This window comes from Mastigoproctus giganteus, chromosome 13, assembly GCF_048544385.1.
Source record: "Mastigoproctus giganteus isolate SK-2022 chromosome 13, ASM4854438v1, whole genome shotgun sequence".
Taxonomy (NCBI): Eukaryota; Metazoa; Arthropoda; class Arachnida; order Uropygi; family Thelyphonidae; genus Mastigoproctus; species Mastigoproctus giganteus.
This window is the reverse complement of record NC_143587.1, coordinates 38,162,119-38,190,070: the sequence shown is the minus strand read 5'-3', so window position 1 is coordinate 38,190,070 and position 27,952 is coordinate 38,162,119. Positions and strand designations below refer to the sequence as shown.

The window sequence follows — 27,952 nt, the reverse complement described above, 5'->3', positions numbered from 1 at the left end:
ATTGACATTTCAGTAATCAATGTATATAATGACCAATTAAGATCTTAATTAGGAATTATAATAATAAATTCATTTGTGATTAAGATTATTTCTCTTTCTAATTCAGGGACCCTGTGCAGAGCATGTGCTGGGCCCTTTGTCAAGTCCATCAGGTTCCTTATTGTTTGGGACTGAGGTAGAAAGGACTGATAGTGGGGGTAACCCCACACAGACAGGCAAGCTGGACCTCTGTGAAGAAGGATGTTCTTGCTCTACTCCTGAGTCATCTGTTAATACTGTTCTATGTCATGAAGCATTAGAAAGTAGAGATAGTCAGGATGAGGTGAATCAAGAGGACGAATTTCGCTTTTGTACTGCTTCGACATTAACAGGTAAAATTCTGCAATGTAATTCTGTAATCTTAACATTTATGAAATTTTTTGAAAATTGCCTTTTTCTTTGCTTTGATTAAAGTTGCTATTGTCTTATCAGAGGCATCTGCATACCAGATTTGTATCTTCTCATTTTCAAAAGTAAACAGTTTATTTTGTGTTAAACAAAAGTCTTTATTGATGCAGATAAATATGCTTTTCAGTGTAGTAAAACATAGGTTGATACTATTTTGTTGCTTTGCTGTTTTGATACTAATATAAAATTTGAGTGGTTATTACAACTTTTCATAGTATATGTTTGTACTAGTTAATATATATGAAAATAAAAGAAATCAGTAAGTTGATTTCTGTTGCCATCTAAATCGTTTGCTTGCAATTAGGTTATCTAATTATACATTGGCATCTTGTTCAACAGCTAACTGAAACCAAGTGAGAAACAATGTTAGTGTTTTCTTCAATAAAGAATGGTCATAATTTTTTTTCACAACATACCTTTATTAATCGTCCATATTTTGATGGTCCTTTTCAAAGTAGTCCCTATTTGATGAAATACACTTACTCTGTTTCTGCCATTCTTCAAAAACATGGTAAAGCCATTTTTTGACATGCATTTGAGAATTGCCTCTGTCTTTGTGACCTCTTCTGACAACTGGAAATGTTTACCTCGTAGCTCCTTTAGCTTTGTAAATAATAAAAAAATAAAGTTAAGGTTCAAGATCAGGGCTGTAGAGCAGATGAGGAACATATTTAGCATTAATGCTGGTGAAGTGCTCGATGACAATACAAGCAATATGAAGTCTTGCATTGTTGTGATGCAGCATCTACCTACCAGCGTGTGGTTGCGGTCTTTTGCAATGATTGTGATCCCGCAAAGTGTGCAGTACAGTTTTGTTATTAGGTCCTGTAACAGTCATATGATGTGGCACAACATGTGCCACATATCATGTGGCAAACCATTCTTTGAATGTCAAAAAAAAAAAAAATGATGAACACAATCTTTTGTTTTTTTTGGTGTTTGTGGTCATGAGACTTCCGAACAGAGCTTTGTTGCTTGCTCTCTGGGTCAAAACAATGAAGCCACATCTCATTCACAGTTATCAACTTCTGACAAATCTCCATGTGAATTTGCTGTTGCTGAGGCGTGAGTAGTCTTGGAACCCAGTGTACACAAAAATGTGTCATATGCAAATGGTCATGGAGAATAACGTGTGTGTGCTTCCAGTTGATATTTTCAACGTCTGCCAGTTACTACTGTTATGACAATCTTCTCTCGTGGTTACAGATGGCAATGTGTATGGTTTCTGTGGTTGACAGCAGTGGTTAGAGCTGTCAATTTTTGTGATTCAATCATGTTCATCTTTAAACATTCTAAACCGCCTATGAGCTGTGCTATATGGAAGCATAGATTCGCCATAAGCCCCTTTTAACATTTCATATGCTTCAGCTGATGTTTTCTTGAAACAAACAAAATTTGAGAGCAGCACACTGTTCTTTGCATGTCATGTCCATTGTTACATAGGTGAAACTGAACAGGCATAAACTTGACCGACTGCCAAGGTCACACCATGTGTGTGAGTCAACTACTCAGTTGCTACGTAATGCAACTTGGTTGGTCTTAAATTCCAGTTTAGCTAGAAATAGCAAGCAGTACAGTTGCTCATGAAAAATTATGATCATTCTTTATTAAACAGCCCTCATAGTAAATCGTAGTAAAAAAGAAGTCTCGTGACCTAATACTTATTATTGTTCAAAAATTAAATTTGAAGAGTTTTCCCTTCTTGCAGATGTTTCAGCCTGTATAATATCCATATCAGACATTGAATATAGCATTAGTAGAGGCATATGATGCAAGAAAGCAAGCTTATGCAGCATCAGTCAAAAAAAAAAACATGCTCCCATTTCATCCCTCCGTTCGTTCCAAGTACTTGTCCAGCTCAGCCTTAAATTTATTTAGGCTATCAACTTCCACAACAAAGGATGGAAGTCTGTTCCACCAACCAACCACCCACTGGCTAAAGGCAAACTTCCGCACATATATCCTACATCTGTCTTTCCTCAATTTGAATTTATGCCCTCTCAAATGATTATTCTGAGCAAGAGGAAGAATTCCATCAGCATTGAGCATGCTCAAACCATTCAAGGCTTTATACACCTCAATCAGTTCACCTCGCAGGTGCCTAGTCTCCAGACACTGTAACTGTAATTTGCAAAATTTAAGCCTTTCTTTGTAAGAGCAACCCTTTGTTCCATTCACTAATCTTGTTGCCCTTCTCTGTACTCATTCCAACAGCTCTACATCCTTCTTGAAATGAGGCCTCCAGACCTGTATACAGTACTCAAGGTGTTGCCTGACCATCGCCTTATATAAGGGAATAATCACCTCCTTATCCCTGGTAGAAAAATTCCTGTATACCATTGACAAGACACTGTGAGCTACTCTTGCAGACCATCTGCACTTATCAGAAAACTTCATATCTGCCTGCACAATTACCTCCAGGTTCTTTTCGTTCTCTACCACTGTCAGTGTATTGCAAATCCCTTAGGCTGGACTACACACACTCCATACGGGATGCAAAATGCCCAACGTACCAAAAAGTAAAGAATGTATTCCAACAACGAATTGATTATGGGGACACACCATAAGAAATATAACTACGGAGTTCTGAAGATACACCAGATCAATGGGCAGCGTGCCAGGGCAGTGGTTGACCAGGTGTGCCACAAAGCTGATGAAGAAAATGCCGACATCATCCTTATCCAGGAGCCCTATACACACACAAAGCAGGTCAGGGGATTCCTAATGAGTTATAAAATTATCTAGAGTGATGAGGATACCCCATGGGCAGCAGTGGTAGTGAGGAATCCTGAAATAGCGGCAACAAAATTACCACAGCTCTGTACGCCCTGGGCCGCCTGTGCCCATATAATCAGCTCAATTGGGAGCTTCTATGCAATTTCATTGTACTGCAGACCTGGTGTGGAAATTGACTTTACTATCACATATCTCCAATCAGTCCAGACAACCCCAGCAGGACAAAGAATAATTGTAGGAACAGATGTAAACTGCCACTCCCCTGTTTGGCACAGTGCCACACCGGACCCCCGCGGAACCAGAAATGGACAAAGGCTGGATGAATTCTTGGCAAATTCAATCCTCACAGTCAAAAACCAACCCTTTAACCTGCCAACATTCTGCAATACTGTGTGGGAAGCCATGATTGATATCACTCTGACCACAAGGAATATTGAAGCCCACGTGACCGATTGGACAGTGCAAAGTGCCTGGACCACATCGGATCACCGTACAATAACCTACCAAATCAGAAGATCAATGACAAAAATAACTACAAACAGACAATTGGCAAACAGATTCGCAATCCAAAAGGCAGACTGGGAACTCTACAGAGTACAACTGACCAGCAAGGTGCAAAAAACGCTGGAGGAACTGGCCAGACAGGCGGTGGACAGTGAGATTAAAAACCCAGATACACTCCAAGAGAAAATCACCAGTATCATAACTGAAGCAGCAGAGACAGCGATGAAAACCCCCTCAGTCGGGGACATGCCCTGGTGGACTCCAGAATTGCAAAGATTGAGAAAACAGGTCCAGACAAAACGGAAGGAATTCCAAAGAGCACGGAGTACATGGCCACCAACAGAGGTAGCAGTACTACGGCAACAATACAAAGATGTGCGAAACACGTATACAGAAAAAATTAAAAAAGAACAAGCGAGCATCTTGGGAAAACCTGGTCTCCAAGACAGGAAACAAGAACCCCTGGGGCGTAGTGTATAAAATCACCACAAACAAGCTCCCCAGGGGAGAAGCATCCACTGTAACGAGGATGCCCAATGGAAGCCTGACTAAAACGTGGGAGGAATCGATTACCAATATCCTTAGTGCTATCATCCATGAACCACCAGATATCCTTAACGAACAACAAAAGGTAATATGCCAGGCAAACCAAACGTATAGAACCCAAGAAATAGAACCGCCCTTCACAGTCGATGAATTACAGGGTGCGGCCTTGCAAATGCGCAACAGGAAATGTCCCGACCCGGATCTCATAGAACCAGAGATGGTCAAAAAAGCCGTGGAATATATACTGAACCTGATACTTAATCTCCTCAACCGATGTCTGGAAACTGGGAAATTCCCGACAAGTTGGAAGACTGCACACCTAAAACTTATCTTAAAAAACCCAACAAAACCTCTGGACCAACTGGCCTCATATCACCCCATAGCCCTACTCTCTACCCTAAGCAAACTCTATGAAAGGCTGCTCCACAAAAGGATCATGAACCATTACAAAACCGCCAACCTGGAATCACCCAGGCAATATGGATTCAAACCGGGCTTCTCGACCATTGAAGCAGTCCAAAACCTCATAACCAAGGCAATCCAAAGTAACAAGAAGTATTTTCTGGTAATGGCAGTGGATTTTGCTGGGGCCTTCGACACCGTCTGGTGGCCCAGTGTCCTTGGCAGACACCAGAAAGCAGCACTCCCAGAAAACTTGTATAACAATGTCCGTGCATATCTGTCGGATAGGAAAATTGAGGTCGTCACAACTTTCCGAAGAGTTGTTAAAAGCGTCCGAAGGGGCTGCCCACAGGGATCTGTCCTGGGGCCACTAATGTGGAACATGGTTTTTGATGACTTCTTGGCTCTGGACCTGGGAAATGTGGCCAGTCAGGCCTTTGCTGATGATCTCATTTTAATGGTGGAAGCGGACTCCAGAACGGGACTTGAAACACAGGCAAACCAAGCACTACAAACCTTACAGAATTGGGCAAAAACACATATGTTAATGATTTCACCAACCAAGACAAACTCAGTATTACTAAAAGGCTCTCTAAATATCAGACGACCACCGCAAATAAAGATAGCGGGATCCACCATTAAACTAGCAAAGCAAAGTATCTAGGTATTATCCTGGATGGAAACCTGTCCTTTACACCTCACCTCATCTACTTGAGAGAGAAACTAAGGAACTATGCAGCACTTGTAGCAAGAGTATCTCGCAGGGACTGGGGACTCAACAGGAAGACCCTGTCCCTGTATTATAAAACAATATTCATCCCAGCGATCACCTACGGATCACCAATCTGGTTCAGGAAGGACGGAACCACGGTCAACAGAAGACTGCTGGACACTATCCAAAGAAACATACTTCTAACTATAACTAGGGCATGCAAAACAGTGAGCACCCACGCTCTGCATGTCCTGGCAGGAGCTGTTCCGCTGGACCTTGAGGTGACTAGATGTGGACTCATGTATTTACTGTCGAAGGATATACCTGCCTCCATCTTTGACTTTACCTTGGACCCAACCAACAGCCGGACAGCAGAGAAACAACGAATAGTGGCTCACGTGTTGAAGATTTGGCAACACAGATGGGAGATGTCGCCAAAGGGTCAAGTTACAAGAAGCTTCATACCGATAGTCGCAAAAATGTACCCAAAAGCCCCCTCGTGGTTCTATCCTGGGCTAAATACAACCTTCCTTCTAACGGACCATGGCCCATTTAAAGCAAAACTGAACGCAGTCGGAATAATAGAAGAGTCCACATGCACCTATGGAGAACCTGGAATCTGGCAGCATATTATGCATGACTGTGAATGCTACGAAGAACACAGAAGTAGACTTATAACTGAGATTCAATACTTGCCGAAAAATCAAGAGTACAATCTACTGGATTCAGAAGATGAATACAAAGCCCTCAGCCGATTTGCACTTGACGTCTTCAATAGATGACGAACAGAAATAGCCATCCACAATGAATAGATGACCACAAATAATAAATAAAGGCAAACTGATAAAACATCAACACAGAAGAAAGGATAGCAAAATACTAAGGATAAATGGCGTGATATGCAGCAGAATAAATGAAACAGCATCAACCTAGGAACCAATGGGAGTGGCTCCAGCCAGAATGTCGTCGCTCCCAGGATGAACCCACACACCTAGAAAAGGACCAAGCCCCACCAACGAGTCATCAGACTGCACTTGCTGGAGGGCATTGCAAATTGCCACTATGGCAAACTGGGCGGAGCTCCCTTGCCCAGCCAACTTTCTCTCCCTATCCCTGGTGGGGGTGAGAGGAAGGTTTTTCTGCCCCCTCCCCACCTCCTCTTTTCCCTCTGGTGGGGCAAGGGCATGCCTCACTGATATACCTGGGGTCGCCTTCCCTATTGACCCCATATTTCTGTCTTTTTCCCCCAGCCTTCCGTCTCTCCTCCTACTCTACCTATATTGCCAGCGAAAAGCGAATGCCCCACACAACGTAAAATTTTAAATTCCAAACTCGACACACTTGCAACCTCTTTCGGCCTAATTAGATTCAAGCATTTATCCCCCCCCCCCTTTTTTTTTTCTATATAGGTCCTAGCCACTGAAATCTCAGGAAATTAGGTGGCAGGACCTGCCAGAGTACTTATCTAAAAATACTGGCGTACCTGGTCTGCCTCCACGGGGCCAAGTGTGGGCAACGTTGGGCCTCAGTAGGGGTCCAGCGGCTAAACGGCCAGATGAACAACAGAACACAACACTACACATGTACAATATCCATACACTTTTAAATCTCTGGCCTTCCCAGTGAACTGGTACACCCACAATGAAAGCAATGCGGAGATGGGGGAAACCCCTGGTGCCGTTAGACACTGAATACACTTTACACGTTTTTTTTTGTCAGTGTAGTACCATAGAGTTGATATGTCACTTTGGGGTTGCTGCTTCCCATATGTAGTACTTTACATTTGTCAATGTTAAACTTCATTTGCCACCTCTCAGCCCATCTGCTCAACATTTCTAGATCCTGTTGCAGCAGCGTACTGTCATTAGTGTCCTTAACAACCCTGCCAACCTTTGTATCGTCTGCAAACTTGGACATTAAGCTTGAGATACCATCATCAATATCATTTATAAATACAGAAAACAATAATGGACCCAATACTATACCCTGAGTCCACGATGAGCAGTGTCTGCTGATTACCACTGTCTTCTCCCACTCAACCATCCCTTTATTCATAGCAGCAATTTGCCTCCAATGGCACACTGCTCCAATTTGTGCACCAGTATCAAGCCTTTCTAAGATCCAAAAATATGATATCAAAGTTATTCCCTGCATCCGGTTCCTTTGTGACCACATCATAATATCCAATCAGATTGGTCAGGCAAGACTTTCCCTTAACAAAACCATGCTGTGTCCGATCTATAACTGAAGTCTTACCTAGATCATCCTGCAGTGCTTCTTTAAACAGTGCCTCCATTAATTTTCCTGGAACAGAAGTTAAACTGACAGGTCTATAATTACTTCTGTTGCCCTTTGATCCTCCTTTGTGAATTGGGGTCACATTTGTACATCTCTATGGGTACCTCCCCTGAGTCTAAAGAATCTCCTATAATTATGGCTAAGGGTTTGCTTACTTCCTTTGCTGCCTCCTTTAATATAACTGGATAGATCCCATCCACCCCAGATGCCTTTTTTATGTTTATCTTCAACAATTTCTCCTCCATTTTCCTCTCAGTTATTACAAAATCATCCAGCTCACTGCCAGAGTTTAGCTCACCTCTGGCATTCCCCTCCCTGAATAACTCCTCATGCGTGAATGTAGAAGCAAAATACTCATTTAGTTTGTTAGCCACCTGAGCAGGATCATCAACAGTTGAACCATCAATATCCAGTGGACCAATCTGATTCATTCCTTTCCTTCTAGAGTTTACATAGGTTGTTGTTGTTATTTGGTTTTTAGGAGCATTAGCAACTAAGGCCATATTGCTCCTTTGCATAGGTAAAGAACTCTTTGTTGTTTTTCTTTGCATTGTTTGCCAACGATTTCTCATAATCTGCCTTTGCCTGCCTAATCTCCTTTGTGACTTGGTTACAGACCAGCTTATATCTACCATAGGCTTCCATGTCACCCATTAATTTATGTATCCCATGCATTTTTCTTCTCTGCCATATGTCTCATTAGTTCATCCATTTAGGCCTAAACCTTGAACAATATTTCTTAGTTGGTATGTAAAACCTAGTAGCTTCCATGATAAATTCTTTGAATACTTCCCATTTTGAATTTGCTGTTCGTAACATCATCAGTTGGTCCCACCGTATAGAATTTAAATACTGTCTCAGACCACCGTAGTCACCTTTACGAAAGCAAAAACCCTTCCCTTTACTCCTGATGGTAGTTACCTCTTTGAGTAAATCCCACTTCAGCACACTGTGATCACTGCCACCTAGTAGTTCCTTTATCTGCAGATTCTTAATGCCTGAAGAATCAATACTGATAATCAGATCAAGATTATTACTCCTTTTAGTTGCCTTCCAGACATGCTGATGTAGAAAACAATCATCCAATAAATCCGCAAAAGCCCTGCTAGTGTGTGAGTGGCTAACCCACAAATTCCAGTCAATATCTGGGAAATTAAAACCCCCATTATAAGACTCTCTGATTTACTGGCCCACTCTATTTCCTTGTACAGTTCCTTATTATACTCATCAGAGTCATTTGGCCTATAACACACTCCTATTCTCAATTTTGATCTCCCAATGCTGATGTCACACCAAACTAACTCGACACTGCACTGTCCAGCGATGTCGACTGGCTTCGCTTTCTTGAATTTTCTTGTTTCTTAACTAATAGTATAACCCCTCCTCCCTTCCTATCTTGTCTATCCTTCCTGTACACATTCTACTCCCCAAATTCCAGTTCTGCATACCTTATATCTGTGTGACACCACGTCTCTGATATCCCAACAATATCTGCCTTTGATGTTCAAATTCATCAAATTTATTTACCAAACTCGTAGCAGTGGTGTACATGCAAGTATACATGCACCTGTTCCTATTCTTAGCTACCCTAACACAACCCATGTGTTTACTTGTTCCACAATGATTCCCAGCAGCCTCTGAAATACCCTGCATCTTGTTTTCCAGGCTGCTGCTCATTCTAATAGAAGCAGTGCAAGAATCACTCTCACCTCTGCCAGTGGCTACTGTTAATCTATTAGTCCTTGTATCCCCCCAAGCTAGCAGTTTTCCGACCCATCTAACACTGCCTCGATAGCATCAGCAAATATTCTTGCACCCTTTCTGTTTAAGTGTATCCCCATCCCTGTAGAAGCAGTCTCTCCTGTTAACAAGTACAGACCAGGCTGAAAAAAATTCTACCCCTTGAGCCTTGCACAATCTTTCCAGGGCCGAATTGATTGACAAGGCTCTCATCATATACTCCCTCCTATCGGAGTTAGTGAATTCAACCCTAATTCACTTTTTTTTTCAACTGTGGCCTATATATGGCAGGGAGGAAGATTTTTGAAACCATCTACAGATAGAGCACATTGGCAATCATCTTTATTTCTGTGATAAAAGAATTGCTACTTTTACAAAGATCTTGCTAATTTGGTCACGAGGTATAGCTGATGGTATAGCTTTCATTAACCATTTTTAACAGTTAAGCATCTCCCATTCTATTTGCAATTTCAAAAAAGAACAAGAGAACTATGCATTTTGCAAGAAATTAATGCTCTTGGAACATTTCAGAACCATTACCAAAATGATACACTGTAATATAGGCTAAAAATAACAAAAAAAAACCTGGCAGCAATATGAAAATAAAGGTTCTGCAGATGAAATTTACTGATAGGCTGACTGTAAACCATTCCCATTGAAGAATCAGTAGCAGTTTGATACTTTTCCAGGAATCTAAACGTTTTTTGATATCTTAATATTAAACAAACAAAAAAAAAAAAAAAAAAATTGTGTGTATCCTGTATGCACGAAAGATGTTTTTTGTGTGAACCTCTTTGATGGCACCTACTAAATTTTGAACATATATAACCGAAATCATGAATGATGTAAATTATACTAACACCCACTACTTACTCTACTGAATCAATGTTAGTGATAAATAGGATAATCACACCTGCTGCTTACTCTACCGAATCAATGTTTGGAAGAGGTTAGGCCAATAGCCTAATTGTAGCCATTTGTTGAATAGTATGATTGCAACAATACAAGTATTTGTATTGTTACAATCATACTATCATGTTAATCTGTCATGCTTTGTTGCATATTACATATGCTACGCTACGAAATCTGCAAGAAAACGACAGTATCCATGCATATCACTCAAGATCTTGATGAGTACAAGTGCGAGATGGTAACGCTGCACATTCCATTTTGCAAGAGGAAACAGATACTGTCAGAGATTAAATATGTTAAGACCTATGACGACAATGAAGAACTCATACAAGATCTTCTCTATTTTTCTCAGTTCATGTCCTTCACGCAACTGTCTGTTCATTAATGTAACACAAGGGGTACTGTATACTGAATTTCAGCCTTTAAGAAATGTGAATTTTTTTATAAGTTATTAGTTCAAAGAAGTATATGTATTTAATTTATATTTTATATGTGAATTTTTTTATAAATAAAAAAATAAATTTAAAAAATTGTGCATATTGTTTCTAGTGGGGGGTTGTAAAATCCCCATCCCTAGATTTCCCACATTGGAATACTGAGAATCTGGTCACTTTAATCTAGAATATAAAAGCTCTGTTCAGTGTCTCAGTCTGTGAAGCTAACAATGCACAATTATTTGATCTCTCTGAGAATATCAAACAGATCAATAGAGGTCAATTGCACTTTGTTTCATTGGCACAAGGGTACATATTTTTCTTTTGTTTTTTTATTTCAAATGAAGAGTTGCTTTTCATTTGAAAGGTAATAATTCCCTTTCAAATTAGATTTGGAGAAATTTGTTACAATGAGATTTCTGGCAAGCAGTGGATAATAGGAGTAGCAGGAGTGAAAGTTAGCAGTATATCCCAAAAGTAGGAACCTCAGCCATTGTTTATAGTCAGGGTGCATATCTAAGTAATTATTTGTGATTATTTTATTTTCTAAATAGTAGGTCTGAGGAGTTGCATGTTTATAAACATTTAAAAAATATATATTTTTTTCACATTTAAATCAGTTTATTTCAGGTTATTCATTTTATTAACACTTATTCAACACTCATTTTATTAACACATTTTCAGTCATATATTTTCACTTTTAATCACAAGCTGGTGGTTTAAATTCATACAATAGTACTAATTTCTGATTTATAGATCTCTGCAATAGTTCAGATATAGCTGAAGTAGAATTAGTTAGCTTATTAGAAGAACAGATTCCACGCTATCGCCTTAGAGCTGACACCCTTACAGAGTTTTCAGGTATGATGTACAAGATTATTACATTGTTAATATTAAACTTACTTCTAATTTTTTTTCTCTTAGAATTCAGATCACTGGTTGTTGCATTCAAAAGAAAGCAAGTACATGATTAGCAAAAGCCTCAGATAGGTATATAAGGATGAGCAAATCTAATTTATTACAGAATGCATTGACCTCATATTGTGAAACAAGTTACTACATAGTTCAAATAAATAAACATAATTTTCCTTACTGAACATTACTTTTTTTTTCTTTATTTGAAGTGCAATACCAAGGTGCCTGATGATTTTCCTTGCTTTATAATGTGAAATCGATACATTTTGTGAACTATATACAGTAATATTTTGTATCTCTTGAAGAAGAGAAGCAACTTTTAGAAGCTTTTGCTCAAAATTAATCATCATCCATCTAAATCAGCTATGCACAGTCACTATAGTATGCAAATCAGTCTTTATGGATTTATCAGCTTTCCATTTGCCATTTTGTCCCATTTTATCCTGTTTCCTGGTATAGCTTTAGCCCTAGCCAGAAGTAAACCAAGCCCTCTTTCTTCTGATGATTACTTGACACTTATGAGCTATCTTCCACTTGGTCTGCCTCTGGGCCTATTACCATTCAATTTTGCTTAAAATATATTTAGCTAAACTATACTCCTTCTTTGATTGAATATTTATTACTTCAGGATTTTCTCATTTGAGTTGGTCATAGGTTATTTTTCATGAAAATCAGGTTATTGCATCTTTAGAGTTCTGAGGAAACACCCTTTAATCCTAGAGTCACTGCAGAAGCTGTATTAACTTGAAGATTAAAGGGTCTACAGGGGCTGCACTTGCATTTACCTGTCACGTGCCATTGTCACAAGCAAGTATTAAAGATGTTTGGGGAAGTGCAACATGTTTGTTTCTTTACTGATACTTAAATGATAGAATGTTCAGCAAATGATTCCGAATTGGATGTAAATCAGTGGTAAAAAATGAAATGTGATCCATCTAGGTATAAAAGTAATTTCATAAGGAGTGAAAAGCTAAAAGGTAAGGAACATATGAATTGGACAGGAAAACCTGTGCCCAATAGGACAGGCAAAACTTGCATATCAGTAGGTTAACAAGTCAATGACAACTTCTTCTGTCCAAAGACAAGGTATTTTAGTTGAATATATTACTCCTTAAAGGAGAGAGAACCATCCTAAGGTAAATCAATATAGTACTACCTGGAGTACTATACTGATTGACCTTAGGTTGGTTTCACAATTTTCACAAGATTCACCAACATAGTTTTGTTTTCCCTTAAAAAAAAAAAAAAAAAAAAAAAAGAAAAAGAAAAAAAGTTAGAATATATAAATCATTATGCCCAGTTAGATGTGAAATAAATGCATGCCATGTTTCAAAAAATATTTTCAAATGAAAAAAAAATAACCTTTATATTTATTTGAAATATTTTTAGGAAAATATTTCAATACTGCTTGATAGATCAAATTGATAATGGTATAACTTGTTACCAACTCTGTCAAGAGGGGCAAAAAAAAATCCAACATTAGTTGAACATAAAATATACTGGTGTGTTCCACACAAAACGTGAGCTAAGAAATTCCACCAACAAAGCTGAAATTAAAGTTATGAAAGGAAAATGGTGAGGTAGAAATGATCACATTTGTCCCTCCCGATTATACCCATTCAAGAGGTATTTTATTTAAACCAACTATGGGGTGTATTATTTTGGATTAAAAAAATTCAGTATGTTCAATCAGTATTTTTTGCATCATACTATGAGCGTGTTAACCAGCATGGGAGCAAATGAAGTATGCTCCATGCTTCTACATTACATTAATAACACTGACCAAAATGTAAGCGCTAGATGTATTCTCCAGTGGCTGTCCCAGACAGAATAAAAATCATATAGTTATTAGAATCTTCTTATCATTAATTGACATTGGAAGGTTTGATAAAATACTTCACAGTTAGTAGCCATTCCTTCCTGTAAATGATTAGGATTTCATGGCATTGATACTGTTCCTGTATGCACAAAATTGCTAACTTGTTCCAGTTTTTGGTATACACTAAGTTTTCCATCTCTCTTCCATCTTTCATATTTTTTTTTTTATGTGAAAGTTAAATGGAAAAGAGGATATGAATTGGACAGGAAACCTGTGCCCAGTAGGACAGGTCAGGTAAAAATTGCATGTGACTAAGTTGACAAGGTGATGACAAATTTTACTGGAGAGCTCATCTTCAGAATAGAAGAATTAATCTCCTTTTAATCTCCTTAATTTTCATGTCAAATCCTCTACTGTTATATAATTTATTCTGAGATTCTTGAAGATCCCACATTATGTTTTTAATGTGGGATCTTCAAAAAGCCTCCTTTAATGGATAACTCTTGTTGGGGACACTAGGCTTGGGTCCTAGCCAGAACTATTAGAAATTGCATGTTAAATAACCTCTCCGATATGGATGTAGGCACTTTAATTGGTGTGTCTTTTTTGTATTCACAACCTCCCTGGACTGGACATTTTAATTTACACATGCTTTTGTTGGTTAACAGGCATTTGCAGTGAAGGTCAAGGTCATTACAATAGTAGCAGTAATTAGACTTGTGATGAGTATAGATATTTTATTGAATAGATTGCACAGTGTCATTAACATGTTCATGATTGCTGGTAAGGAATGTTTACAAACTTCATTTGGACTGTCTAGTGAGACTCCACTGGTGTGTATTGCTTAGCAAGGGCAGGATAAACAGTACTGGGTAATTCTGTGTACAGGATTCAGTTTGTATTAATTACATTAAAAAAAAAAAAAGTGTGGGAATACTGCTGTAATAAATTTCCAAAAAAAAAAATAAATATTACAAATGAAAGGTAATTTTGGGTAATAGTTAATGGGGATTTTTGCATATATAAATAAACTTCAATGAAAACACTGTGATTCTTGACATTACTTTCATTCATAACTGTTTTAGCAATATTCAGTTTTTTGAATGAGTGATGAGGACAATTTTCCCAAACCAGCATATCTCACTTTCACTCAGCAGCAAGAAATGGCAGTTATTTAACTAGCAACGTACAAAGATTTTGTAAAAGTTTGTTCATGTATACAAGTTTTATTCCTGTAATACTGTTCAAAATTTTCCTTATTCATTACATTATTGCATGTTAGTTTTTTTTAAGAAAGGAAATTTATTGCTGTTTATAGCATTGCTATACAGAGAAATTTACAAAAAGGATGGCTTTTGACCTATGTGAATACTATGACCTATGAGAATACTATGTGATCACATGTGATGAATATTGACTAGTAAATAATGATGTTATCCATAATGAAAATGAAATTGCCAAAATAAAATGCTTCAAACAAAGAAATTTATATTCATTTTTCTTAAAAGTTAATTAATTCAAATGCATACATACAATGATAATCAATAATAAAAAAAAACTCTTTGTAAGCAACCAGTTACAGTGAATCTCATTTTTCATAATTATTGAAACTAGCTATACAACATCTCACATCTGGTGAGTATGGGCTTGGCACACACCCAGGGTCTTGAGCTGGATATCATCTTCTCTTCCTTGGTGATTCCCTTCTAACTCTTGTTTTCTCTCTCTATCTCTCACCTCTCTCTATCTTGCACCATATGGCTAATAATAATATTAATAAAATCCAACACCTCTGTATAGTAGCCACTTTCTTCTGACCCAATGGTGCTACTTTAAAGAGGTTTCACTTAACTATTTATTTCCCTTAAAAGATTATCCTTGATGGTATATTTTTTCAAAAATTTGAAAGAGCACATTTTTTGGATACTTTGTCATGAATTTTTAAAAATCACCAAATCCTAAATACAGGTTCTTATTATGTTCCCACAACTTATTTATAATGTCTTAGTGCAGATATAAAACATGACTGTTCTTCCCCAAGGTTACATTCGATAATTTGTCCTTCTGGAACACTAAAGATTGAAACTTCTCTACTTTCCATATACAATGTTACTTCCTTTTTTTTAATATATTTCTACAAATGAATGTTCTGTTTCAGCATTTCCTTGACCTTTTCTACCTTTATAATAGAGATAGTATCCAAAATTTTTCTATTTCAATCTTTTTTGCTTCATTTATGTCTTCAGCTCCTTCATTTAGCGAAACATAGTGTTAACGCCATACTTCTAAAATATTCTTCTTCTTTTTTAACTTCACCCTTATCATTTTTTATTACCTAAGTTGTGTTTTTTCCTCTCCCTAAGATTTTTAACTAAATGCCAAAACATTTTTCCGCATTCCTCATACGAGTTTTCCATATTATCCTTCTCAGAATCTCACTGTTATATTCTAACCTTTTTAACACATATCTTAGTCCTCTTTCACTTTAATATTAGTTCTATTAATAAGAATTCCCCCCCCCCCTAACTGCCTGTTTAACTTCTTTGGGCTACCAATGCATTCTGAATTTTCTGTCTTTGTGGATCTTCTTAAGTACTACTTTTGCAGCTTCTACTAAAGTTTTCTTATTTTTTTGCCATTTTTAATCTTAAATCCTGTTAGCATGAGGAATATCATTTAACTTTTGATTAAGAGGCTTTCTGTATTGGAACTGACCATCAGTGCAGAAATTCCAACAGCCTTTTACTGTTATTGTTAGGTTTATCTTGCTCTATATATTTTAATAAAATATCTCTACATTATTAATGCTATATGATTCCCTTACCATTATTATTCTTTCTTGGGTATTATTTTCTACTGCTCTTTCTAACATGTCAAAAGGTTTTTTTTTTTTTTTTTCTTTTGAGCCTTCTACTGGGCTGTGTGACACAAATTTCAGTATTAGATCTTAAATTTTGTATTTACTTGTTCCACGATGACTCCCAGCAGTTCTTGAAATCCCCAGCAACTTGCTCTCTAGGCTGCTGCTCATTCCAATAGAAGCAGTGCAAGACTCACTTTCACCTCTGCCAGTGGCTACTGTTAATCTATTAGTCCTTGTATCCCCCCAAGCTAGCAGTTTTCCGACCCACCTAACACTGCCTCGATAGCATCAGAAAATATTCTTGCACCCTTTCTATTTAAGTGTATCCCATCCCTGTAGAAGCAGTCTCTCCTGTTAACAAGCTCAGACCAGGCTGAGAAAAATTCTACCCCTTGAGCCTTGCACAATCTCTTCAGGGCCGAATTGATCGACAAGGCTCTCATCATATACTCCCTCCTATCATGTCTGGGCAGAATTGTAGACACTTTCAAATTCAACCTTAACTCACGTCTTTTTTCAACATTGACCTATACTTGTTAAGTAATTCCACCAGTCTCCTACTCTTAATATCATTAGTGCCAACATGTATAACAATATCACCTTTTGTGCCCTTAAAAGATGATATCTGCTCTACAACATCATCAACCTTTGCCCCTGGCAGACATACCCTGGTCCTGTTCCAAAATGTTGGTGTTGAGCCATTTAGAAAAAAATTAAATGAAATAATAGTACAATCAGGTCTTTGTTATTCCCAAATATATAATGCTGATGAAACAGGACTGTTTTGGCATGGTCTGTAAAAAATACACAAGCCTCTTGTACAGAGCAGTCAACATCAGGACAAAAAAAGAGCAAGGAGAAGTTTTTAGCACATTTTTTTAAATATAAAGGCTCTACAGAGATATTTTATTTATTTTCATCAGCACTACCTATATCATTCAATTTTCCATTTATTTGTGTTCTAAGATTTTTGTTTTTTATTGCTATCTTTTGTTTCAATAATCCAGATGACCTCCCCAATTAATCCAGATTAGCATGGATTTACTGTAATAAAGATTTAGTCAAAATTTAACAAAGCATGCTTTTTGAAAAGATTGCTGTTACTGGCATTCTAAAATTAATCCAATTACTGTTCATAGATACAACACAGAGTTCATTTACAGAAAGGGGAGACAACAAGCGGTTAACAAATGGCATACTTATCAAGTGATTACTTTCCACAGATATCCGGTAAAATGTTGCTTGGGTCACTGCATGTAAACAACACACACACACACACACACACACACACACACACTGAGCTAATATGCATATACCAGATCACTTAAGAGTATAGTCCAAGAAAATTAGATGAAGAAAAGAAAACCCGAAAAATGATAGATTCATGGCCCTATCATCTTTTATGATTCAGTAAACTGAAATTGTGGTTGTAATAAAAAAATAGTTTTGCATGCTGCAATGTATAAGGGGTTCGGGTTTTCAAGTTGTAATTCAATTAAGTGGCTTATTCGATTGACCAGTGATTCCTGTTGGTAGAACCCACTGTACTAAAATTTAGTACAGTGGGTTCTACTAATAGGAATATACTAGAATTTAGTACATTGGGTTCAAATTGTTTTTCTGCTGCTAAAAAACTGATAAAGTAAAACAAAAATTCTGCCATATACCCTTAAACTCTTTCTCGTACCCCTCGAGGTACCTGTACCAGACTTTGGGAAACACTGCTTTACATGAAGGATAATCATCTCCCTTATCCATGTTAGCAAAATTCCTGTATATTAGTCAATGATATACTATGAACTATCCTGGCAGCTTATCTGCACTGTTCAGAGAACTTCATATCTGACTGCACAGTTACCCTAGATCTTTTTCATTTACCACCACCCTGAGTGTGGTAGCACATAGTTGGTACGTTAATCTAGGATTACTGCCACCCATATGCAGCACATTGCATTTGTCAGTATTAAACTTCACTTGCCACTTCTCAGCCCATCTGCCTAATTTGTCTGGATCTTGTTGCAGTAGCATAAACTGATTACTGTAATCAACTACTGTCAACATTCATATCAACAGAGATTTGCCTAAACCCACAGGGAGGGCCCTCAAAGCTCTTCAGACCCTGAATAAGCTTTAGTCAGAGCTGCTACTATAGGACTACTCTGACAAAATTTCAAGCTCTTTTACTATAGAGTGCTACAGCATTTAGTATTTTTATTTCATAATATAGCATTTTTTTTATAAAAAAGCTATATTATGAAACTGTAATTTAACTGTAATTATTAAAGCTGCTAGTATGTTATTAATACTGATGGCATCCTATTCTTTCTCAGACAACACACATAAGGGGACATAAATTTAAATTGAAAGGGGATGGCTATAGGATAGATGTGCAAAAATTTGCTTTCGACCAGAATGTGATTGGTTGTTGGAACAAATTTCCATGTGATGTTGTGGAAGTGGGTAGTTTTAATAAAAAATTTAAAGAAGAATTGACAAATTATTACAGGTGATGGAAAGATGGGATATATAGCATCAGCCAAAAATAGTTATATTTTTGGCTGATGCTATATAAGTTTCTTCTTTGCATTATTTGTTACTACTGATACAGTGTAGTGTATATGTATCATATAGACTTTATATTTGATATTGTTTTATTTACATCACAACTACTATATTGAAGGTACTAATAATCAATTAATTTGTATCTTCTACATCGAAGATGCAAATTAATAGTCTTCCTTATCTGTATTAGGACTAACTCCACCTTACCACTTCAATTAATCATACTCTAGAAATTTTTTCTGGTAAAAGTTGCACAGCTTCCAAAAGATTATGGAACAGCAAAGCAGTATTCTATTACAACAATTGTGGAGGTATCACTAGCATTTGTAAAGTTGCAGAACAATGAATAAACATATTAAAAATATCAATAAAGAAAGCTGAACTGTATTTCACAATACAGCAAACCCTCTATTTTACTGACTAATGGAGGGAGGTGGTTTGTCTGTTAAATTGAACATTCTTTTACTAGATAATTTGTGCTAGTTTTAAATTCACTCATGTTCCTGGAACCAGTTGTGTCCACATAATTGAATATAAACAGTTACTCTGTATATGTATTAGAAACACTGAAATAATATTAAACAATAAAAAATATGCTTTATTTACTTGGACTTTATTGGTTGATACATAGTACATAATTAGTACTCTGTAGCCGAGTGGGCAGGAGCTGGAGTGCAGTAGCACACACTCTTTGAGTAGACTGGGGTTCAAGCCCCTGACTTCTGAATACGGTTGATCTGCCAACCCACACTGGACCAGCGTGGCAGATTATGGTCCATTTCCTTCAGCATGAATCGTTGAGGAGGCTTCCATCCTGCAGTGGGTTGATAATGGCTGCACTTTACTTTTTTTACTTTTACATAATTAGTGGAAGATAATTTACTGGCACAGTGTAATGGTGTCTGGTAAAACTTTGTTCAGTGCCAGAGTTGAGATACTGGTGAATTTTCAGAGTTGGGTTCCTTAAAAACTTGAGCTTAGTCTAGTTTTTTACAATATATGACACTTTTTTTTTTTATGAGTTATTCCTCAGACACACTAGAGTCTAACTTCCCTAACAGTTTTCATTTCTGTGTAACGCATGCATCGTGTGAAACTCAGATGCACACATGTAACGTGTGCATCTGAGTTTCCCTAACAGTTTTCATTTCTGTGTAACTGTTATTTCTGAAATGAAAACTGTTATTTCTGTGTAACACAGAAATGAAAACTGTTAGGGAAACTCAGATGCACACGTTTCTCTTTTCACTAGTTGTCTTAGGAGCCATGATGATACACTGTAAGTGAGGTTATAATAAAGAAACAGCACAATATATCTTATTGTGCTTATCACTAAAATGTTTTTGCCCTTTAAATCCAAAGTCTATAAACTCAAGGGTTACTGTACTGGTATTAGACCTGGATCCTTGCATCCATTACAAAGTTCTGGTATTAAAAAATTGCAGCCATAAAACTACTATTGGTATGTGCAGTATTTACTGTGTATAGGGGTCACTTTATTAGACACACCAACTTAATATTGAGTAAGGCCCATTTAGCCCTCTGAACAATCTGCATTTGTCACTACATGGACTTAGTGAAGTATCAAAAGCATGCTACAAGAATTCTGGTATGTGCTCACTCAGTTGCTTCCCACAAAGAAGTTGTAAAATTGTTGGTTGTGGCTCTGTCCCCTGAAGAGCTTGTTCTACCTCATTCCCCAGGCATTCTTTTGGATTGAGATCTGATGGCTGGGGAGGCCATGGCAGTGAGCTAAATTTTTTCATGTTGCCCAAACAATTTCTGTATATTTCTGGCCTTATGATGTGGTGCTTTATCCTGTTGGAAGAACCCATCCACAGCTGAGTTCTTCCAACAGGAAGATGAATATGCTGCAGCCATAAAGGGTGTGCCTGGTTGGAAACAAATTCCAGATAACTTGTGGAATCCAAATATTGCTTCACTGGTGTCAAGGGGTACTCTGTGCATCACAAAAAAAAAACTTCCAACAACGTTGCACTGCTACCACCAGCCTACATTGTTGATATCTGGTAGGATGAGTTCAGTCCATAGACAAGCTGTTTTTGCCATTTTCTGGTCAACTAGGATTTTTCAGACAAGGCAATATTTTTCCAGTCCTCCACTGTAAATGTACCTTGTTTTTTTCTGACAGGGTGGAACCGTCATCAGTCAAGATATCTCATCTGTGATAAGGTACAATCAGTGTGCATTCTGGAATGCTTCTTTGGTTACCACTGGATTGGGTTGCTGCAAGAGCTCATTGAGGTCTGCATTGAGGTCTTGCGTCACTGAGCTATTTCTGGTCACAGGATTGCCTTTGTATCAATGAATGTTATTTGGTTGATAGACTAATCTCTATGTATCATAAACACAGTTGTAAATGAAAAATCTACAGGATTACAGTTTCCAAGATGCTCATACTGGTGCATCTGGAGCAGACTACATGCTACGTTCAGTCAAGGCGCCTCCGTAGCCAGGTGGGAAGGAGCAGCAGTGCGTAGCACACGCTTCTTGATTAGACCGAGGTTCGAGCCCGTCACCACCAAATACGGAGGATGCGGAAAGGTCAAGGAATGACCACCGCATATCCCGGAGCAATATGGCCTTAGTTGCTAATGCTCCTAAAAACCAAACAACAGACAACGTTCAGTCACTTAAATCTTTTGCCTTGCCCATTCTCACACTGAATTCCACAAATATAGTATCTCTGTATACCTGTCCACCTGCTTTGTTATTGTAGTACCGCTACTGAAAGGGTACTCCAATTTTTGAAAAGGGTAGTTGTGCTTAATAAAGTGACCAGTTAGTTTTATCCTGGACCATATGGCAGATATGGTCCAGGATAGAATTTTTCCAAAAGACAACTGTAGTGATAATTGTAACTTATATTTCAACCAGTGTTGAAGCTGCTATCAGATCTGCCTGTGCAGGGAAGGGTGATGAAAAATCAGAGGGCCCAGCAATTGGTTTTCTATGGATAAAAAGCACTGGAGTACCCCATTTAGAATTTGGTGTTTGGGGGGTGGGGGAATTTGCAATTTCTTTACTGATTGTGTCTTGTGGAAACTGCTGTACTTCCCATAACAGTAGTTTCCTCTATCAATAAACGTGCTCTGTGATATGATTGAGTAGTTCATTGAAAATCAAGCTCCATGATATATATATCTCTGAGTGCTGTTCTTAATGATGTCTGACAGATGTATCATTCAGATATTAATTTTCAAGCAAACAAGAGTATGCTTAGGATATGATGCTTGGGAAACTTTTCTACAGCCACTGCTGTGATAGGCACAGAAAGATTTTTGGAAGTGGGTGGTACACAAAATTGCAAAGTTCACAGTTGGGAAATTTGTATGCGGTGAAATTTCTAGGTAATTTCTGAACGCTAAACTCTGTACGGAATGTAATATCAGTGAATTAGTGAACAGTATCATAGCATGAGTTTGAACAATGAAAACATTGTTTTGGAAAGCTTCTATTGTTCAAAATTCCTGTGGTCATATATAATTAAAACAGTGGATGCAATGCCACTTGGTGAATGTTTCTTTCTTTTGATTTTTTTTTTTTTTTTTTAATTTTCATGAAAGTCCCAGACTTTTGAGGGTTTGCTGTAAATATTTCTTTCTACTAAAAGAAAAGAATGTGAAACAAATTCCATGATCTTTTATTAGGGAAAAAAAATAATAAATAAAATTTTCAGGTTATATTGTGGGCTGGCCACACAATGTCAGAGGAGTTTATAGGATTTACAAAATATTTTCTGCATTTTGTGAATCACATGGATTTGGACATGTGCATTGAGTAACTCCATATATTCAAACTAACCACACAACGACTGGACCACCTTGAACCTGGCCTTTATATAGAGGTAGAGGGTTTAGTTTCAGAGACAGAATACTTCAGTGTAACTACAGTAAACCCCTGCTATTCGCGGGGGGTTACGTTCCTGAGAAATGCCACGAATACTGAAAACGCGAATACTGGGTTATGGCTCCCATAGTAATAAAGGGGTTCCATTCCAAAGTATGAAATATACAGCAGGCCCCCGTTATAACGCGGTTCGCTTTACGCTGATTCGCTATAACGCTGTTCTTATAGTATAACCCGTATCTGACTATAACGCTGTCACAGATCACTATAATGCTCTTTTACAGATTGCATTTTTGACATATTTAACGAAATCATTTCATTTGATGGAGTCGATAGCTTGAAAATGAATAGCAAAACAGCATTAAAACATTTCCCACGCTCAGTGAAATTTTCTCCCACGCGGCGCCTCCATAGCCAGGTGGGAAGGAGCAGCAGTGTGTAGCACACGCTTCTTGATTAGACCGGGGTTCGAGCCCGTCACCACCAAATACGGAGGATGCGGAAAGGTCAGGGAATGACCACCGCATATCCCGGAGCAATATGGCCTTAGTTGCTAATGCTCCTAAAAAAAAAAAACCAAATAACTAACTTCTCCCACGCTAATTTAATTGCAGTACAGTGACTTGTTAGGTAGTTCTGAGATCAACATTTTAAAAAATGATCAAATATATTGCTTGTAATATTTGCGTTATATGCATTTATCCGAAGTCTAGTCATCACTCGGTACCGTATTAGACATCGTGCGTAACAGAAAGTTTACTTGAACATTGTATCATGATTAATTCAACCAACGCAGTTATATTTTCGAAGAGCTAATAATGACCGATAGGAATGAAAAAGCAACAACGTCTGGGCGCAGTATGAAGACTATAAATGTAAGAAAAAGACTGAATTTGAAAATTAAATTAGACGTTTTGAAGCGAATCGATTCGGGTCAACGACAAGTGGATGTGTGCCATAATTTAGGACTTGCAATTTTAACTGTAAGAACAATTATAAAAAAATACAGAATTTATTTTAGCAGCGGGAAAGATAGCTGTTCCACTGCAAGCAACTAGGATGGCTATTAGGATTGAAATGGAAAGACTTTAATTTTATAGAAGATAATATTCCAATGCAGAATTCAGTTAAGTTAAATATTAAAAAAAAAAAAAAGAGAGAGAGAGAAAGAGATTAGCCAATATGATGATCTGAAGAAAACTCGCCTAAAAAAAAAAAAAATGTGGAACCATTTAAAACTGGTAAGGGCTGGTAGAATAGATTTAAAATCCAGGGATAAGCCGCTAGTGCAGATCAAGGAGCCGAAACTTTCAAAAAAGAACATGTTAAAATTATTGAAGAGGGGTATTATGTGTTATACTTCTCAACAAGTTTTTAACATAGATGAAGCAGGACTTTTGTGGAAACTAATGCCTAAAAGAAGTTTCATATTGAAAGAAGAAAAAACAAGTTTCAAAGGGGCGAAGGATCAGTTGACTTTATTGTTGGGTGGTAACGCTGCGGGCCATTTAAAATTAATACCCCTTTTAGTTTATTTGGAAGAGGGCCAAAGTTCAACTCAAAATCCACATATTTTTCATGATTAAATTCATCCATTAAATTAAATCAATTAAATTCATGATTTTAATTGGAATTTTAAGTTTAATTTTGATACGTAAGTAGTTACCACATAATTATATACGTATGTAATGCAGAATATTTTATGTGTACAAATGTTTGAATATTAAATATTTTGACCGACATTTGTGCATCTTTTCATTACCGTTTATTATTGATTAGGAAATATCCTATGGCACCGACCGCAGCTCACAAATACATATGTTACCTTATGGGAAAGCGGCGCTCACTTAGCGCGGGTTCACTTAGCGCTCTGTTTTTCCGGAACGAATGATCAGCGTTAAGCGGGGGTCACCTGTATAAGAAAAACTAGTCTAAAATTTTGTCTATGTATGTATTATATGTACCTTCATAATATGACTATGTATATACACAGTACATAGTGAAATGCAAGCATATGGCATCAAAATGAAAATAAGAAACAATTTAATATTAAATGTAATATTCATTAGAAATTTCAAACAAATCTTTCAAACCAGCACCTGTGCTAACTAAAAAAACTTATCCCTCCAGTGCTATCACCAGTTTCGCTAAAGTGTTGATAAAGGAGTTTTGCCTTTTCACGAATGATGAGTGAACTTATGGAATTTTATTTTGAGTTTGGTCTTCTATCCACAGATTTAAAGCCTTTTCCATTTTTTCTAATTTAACATCACGAGTTACAGAGTAAATTTTTGAAGCAATTAGCACGTTTTCACGGACACTACGGCGGATTTTGTCGTCTGATTTTTTGATTGATCATACCGTTGACTCATTGATTTTGTAATGTTTTGCCACTGAGGAGACACTTTCACCATTAGAAATTTTGTCTAATAACTCAACTTTATTCGCTAATGTCATCACCTTCTTTGATCTTTTCACATTTCCCTTGTTATTTGTAGCCATATTTTTGTACGGGTTAGAAAGAACTTGTCCACAATAAAGTCACTTTCTTCCGTTAACACGCTTGAAAAAGTGTTTTACACTGCAAAACGGTAGATTTATCACTTTTGTAAGCATATCAATTTATAAGCATATAAATTAAAAGCAAACGACGAAACCTTCCATGACAAGTGCATAACACTTGTCATGGAAGGAAGCTAATCCTGAACAAGGATTAGCTTGGTGCCTCCGTAGCCAGGTGGGAAGGAGCAGCAGTGCGTAGCACACGCTTCTTGATTAGACCGGGGTTTGAACCCGTCGCCACCAAATACGGAGGATGTGGAAAGTTCAGGAATGACCACCGCATATCCCGGAGCAATATGGCCTTAGTTGCTAATGCTCCTAAAAACCAACCAACCAAACAAACAACAAACAAGAATTAGCGAGAAACATCCATGCTCGCGATTTTGTCACCCTCTCTCTCCCCACCCACTGAGCGCTGTTTTGACCGGGAAAGATAATTTTAGCCACGCCCATGTTTTTTTATGGCGGAAAATGTTCACGGTGCTTTAAAATTCACATTTTTTTAGGTTTCATTTTATATTAAATCAGCAACTGCGAATACAGATACCGCAAATAGCGGGGGTTTACTGTAATTAGATTAGAGAAATAAAGAGCAAACATTTGTTAGCATAAAACCTTTTTTTGTTTTTTTTTTTTTTTTTTGAGACTGCAACATAGAGGCAGCTGGGACAGTGACTGCCAAACTTCTAGAAGAACAGGGTTGAAACTTGGAAATTACAAAAGAACCAGCTATTCAAGGGATGGTATGAAATATAGCAACACGGTAGAAAAGTCACAGAGCCGAGAAAACTAAAACAGACAGTGACTCCTAACAAGGAACAACTGCAAGGGAACTAGAGAACAGGGAGAAAGAAGAGGTGTAAGTATGGGAACAGAAAGAAATGCTTGATTGTGGGGGTTTATTTCCCAGGCAAAATGAACATATGTACAAATGGAAAAAGTGCAAAAAAATATTGCACACAAGAATGAGCATATGCAAAATGATAATATGATAGTTATGCTTTGTTTTTATATTATCATTATGGGTAGGGAGGTTGAGAAGGCAAACAGAGATGGAGAAGTTGACTTGTGAACACTTAAAGCTTAATTTCCTACCATGAAACAGGGATGAAGGCAGGTCAGGGAAGCTGTGGAAGCTCTTCAAGGCTTGAAGTAGGTGTCTTAAAAAATGGATTTTTACACCAAATAATGAAGAGTGGCCTGCAACTAAAGATCATACAAAAGCAATGTAGCAAAAGTAGAAATTAAGAAAAAGATTTATTATATTTATGAATGTTAAAAAAAAAAACTAATAGGGAGGGGAGTTGAAGGCAAACAAAGATAGAGAAATTAGGACTAGGATATCTAGGTGTAACAATTTATATACTCTGCTGCAAAATCAGAAGAATGGGGATAAATTTCTCAAGCACGAAATGCCAAAATAGTAATCTAAGATGAGCACAGGGAAGGGGTGGAGAGTCTACAAGTGGGCTGTCTTAAAAGATGGTGAATTAGTATACAAAATGAAGTGAATATCTGTCAAATAGGGTGCCTACCAAAATGCAATGCAGCAAAAGGGAAGAAAGAAATGGAAAATAAAAGGATTATTTACTTGTATAAATGCATATACACAGAGTGGACAGAAACTGTGGGATACCTGCCTGGTAACGGGTAGGCCCACCTTTCGCCTGGATAAGGGCAGTCACATGGTGAAGCATTGAGTCCACTAGTTCATGAAAGTGTTCCACAGGTATTTCCATCCATGCTTGCTACACCACTGTCCATAATTCTGTCGCATTTCTGGGAGGATCCAAAGCTTGAACGGACATTTCAACAGCATCCCAGTGATGCTCCACAGGGTTCGCGTCCAGTGAACGAGGACATTCCACTGTGGTAAAATCTGGAATGCTCTTCTAATAATGTTCTGGTCACCATAGCTCTGTGGGGAGGTGCATTATCCTGCTGGAAGAGTCCATTGCTCTGTGGGTGAACAATGACCATGAAGGAATGCAGATGGTCTGCAAGGATGGACATGTAACCTGGATCATTCAGAGATGCATCTAGACATACCAGAGGTTCCAATGTGTGCCAGTTGAACACATCCCTGACCATCCACCTGCCTGAACTGCTTGTTGACATGATGGGTGCATAGCTTCGTGTGGTTTCTGCCAGATACGCACCCTCCCGTCCGCTCGAAATAACTGGAAATGGGACTCATTGGACCAGGAGACCTGTCTCCAATCATTCAAGATCCAGTGCTGATGTTCTTTTGTCCAGTTGAGGCGTAGAGTCCTGTGTTGTGGTGTTAGCAATGGAGCTGTGGTGGGTTGCCAGCTCCCATAACCTATTGCTGCTAATAATCGCCTGATGGTCTTGGTGGAGATGTTTCTGGCACCTCCCTCATTGAAGTCAGAGGTGATTTGTGCCACTGTTGCTCTCTAGTTGGTTGAAACAATGTAAGACAAACATTGACGGCTACATTCATCCACTACCTTTCTTTGCCCACAATGAGATGTTATTCTGGAAATGGTGCATTCCCGATACACTCCTGATACTATTGATAGTGCAATTTCTGTACCACCTCTGCAATAGTGACCCATGTGTCGAGCACTCACTATCATCCCTCTTTCGAAGTCTGTTAACTCATGACG

The 27,952-nt window shown here is 37.8% G+C and overlaps 1 protein-coding gene across 1 annotated transcript in view; it reads left to right on the top strand.

The window, feature by feature from the left end:
• Positions 1-262: 262 nt before the first annotated feature.
• Positions 263-27,952, top strand: part of LOC150075975 (trafficking kinesin-binding protein 1-like) — a gene marked incomplete at its 5' end in the record, with an annotated part of 323,798 nt that continues 296,108 nt past the window's right edge. The window contains 2 exons of the mRNA XM_090387224.1: positions 263-371; positions 11,488-11,592. Coding sequence (XP_090243350.1) covers positions 263-371; positions 11,488-11,592 — 214 coding nt within the window. The remainder of the gene's footprint in view (positions 372-11,487; positions 11,593-27,952) is intronic.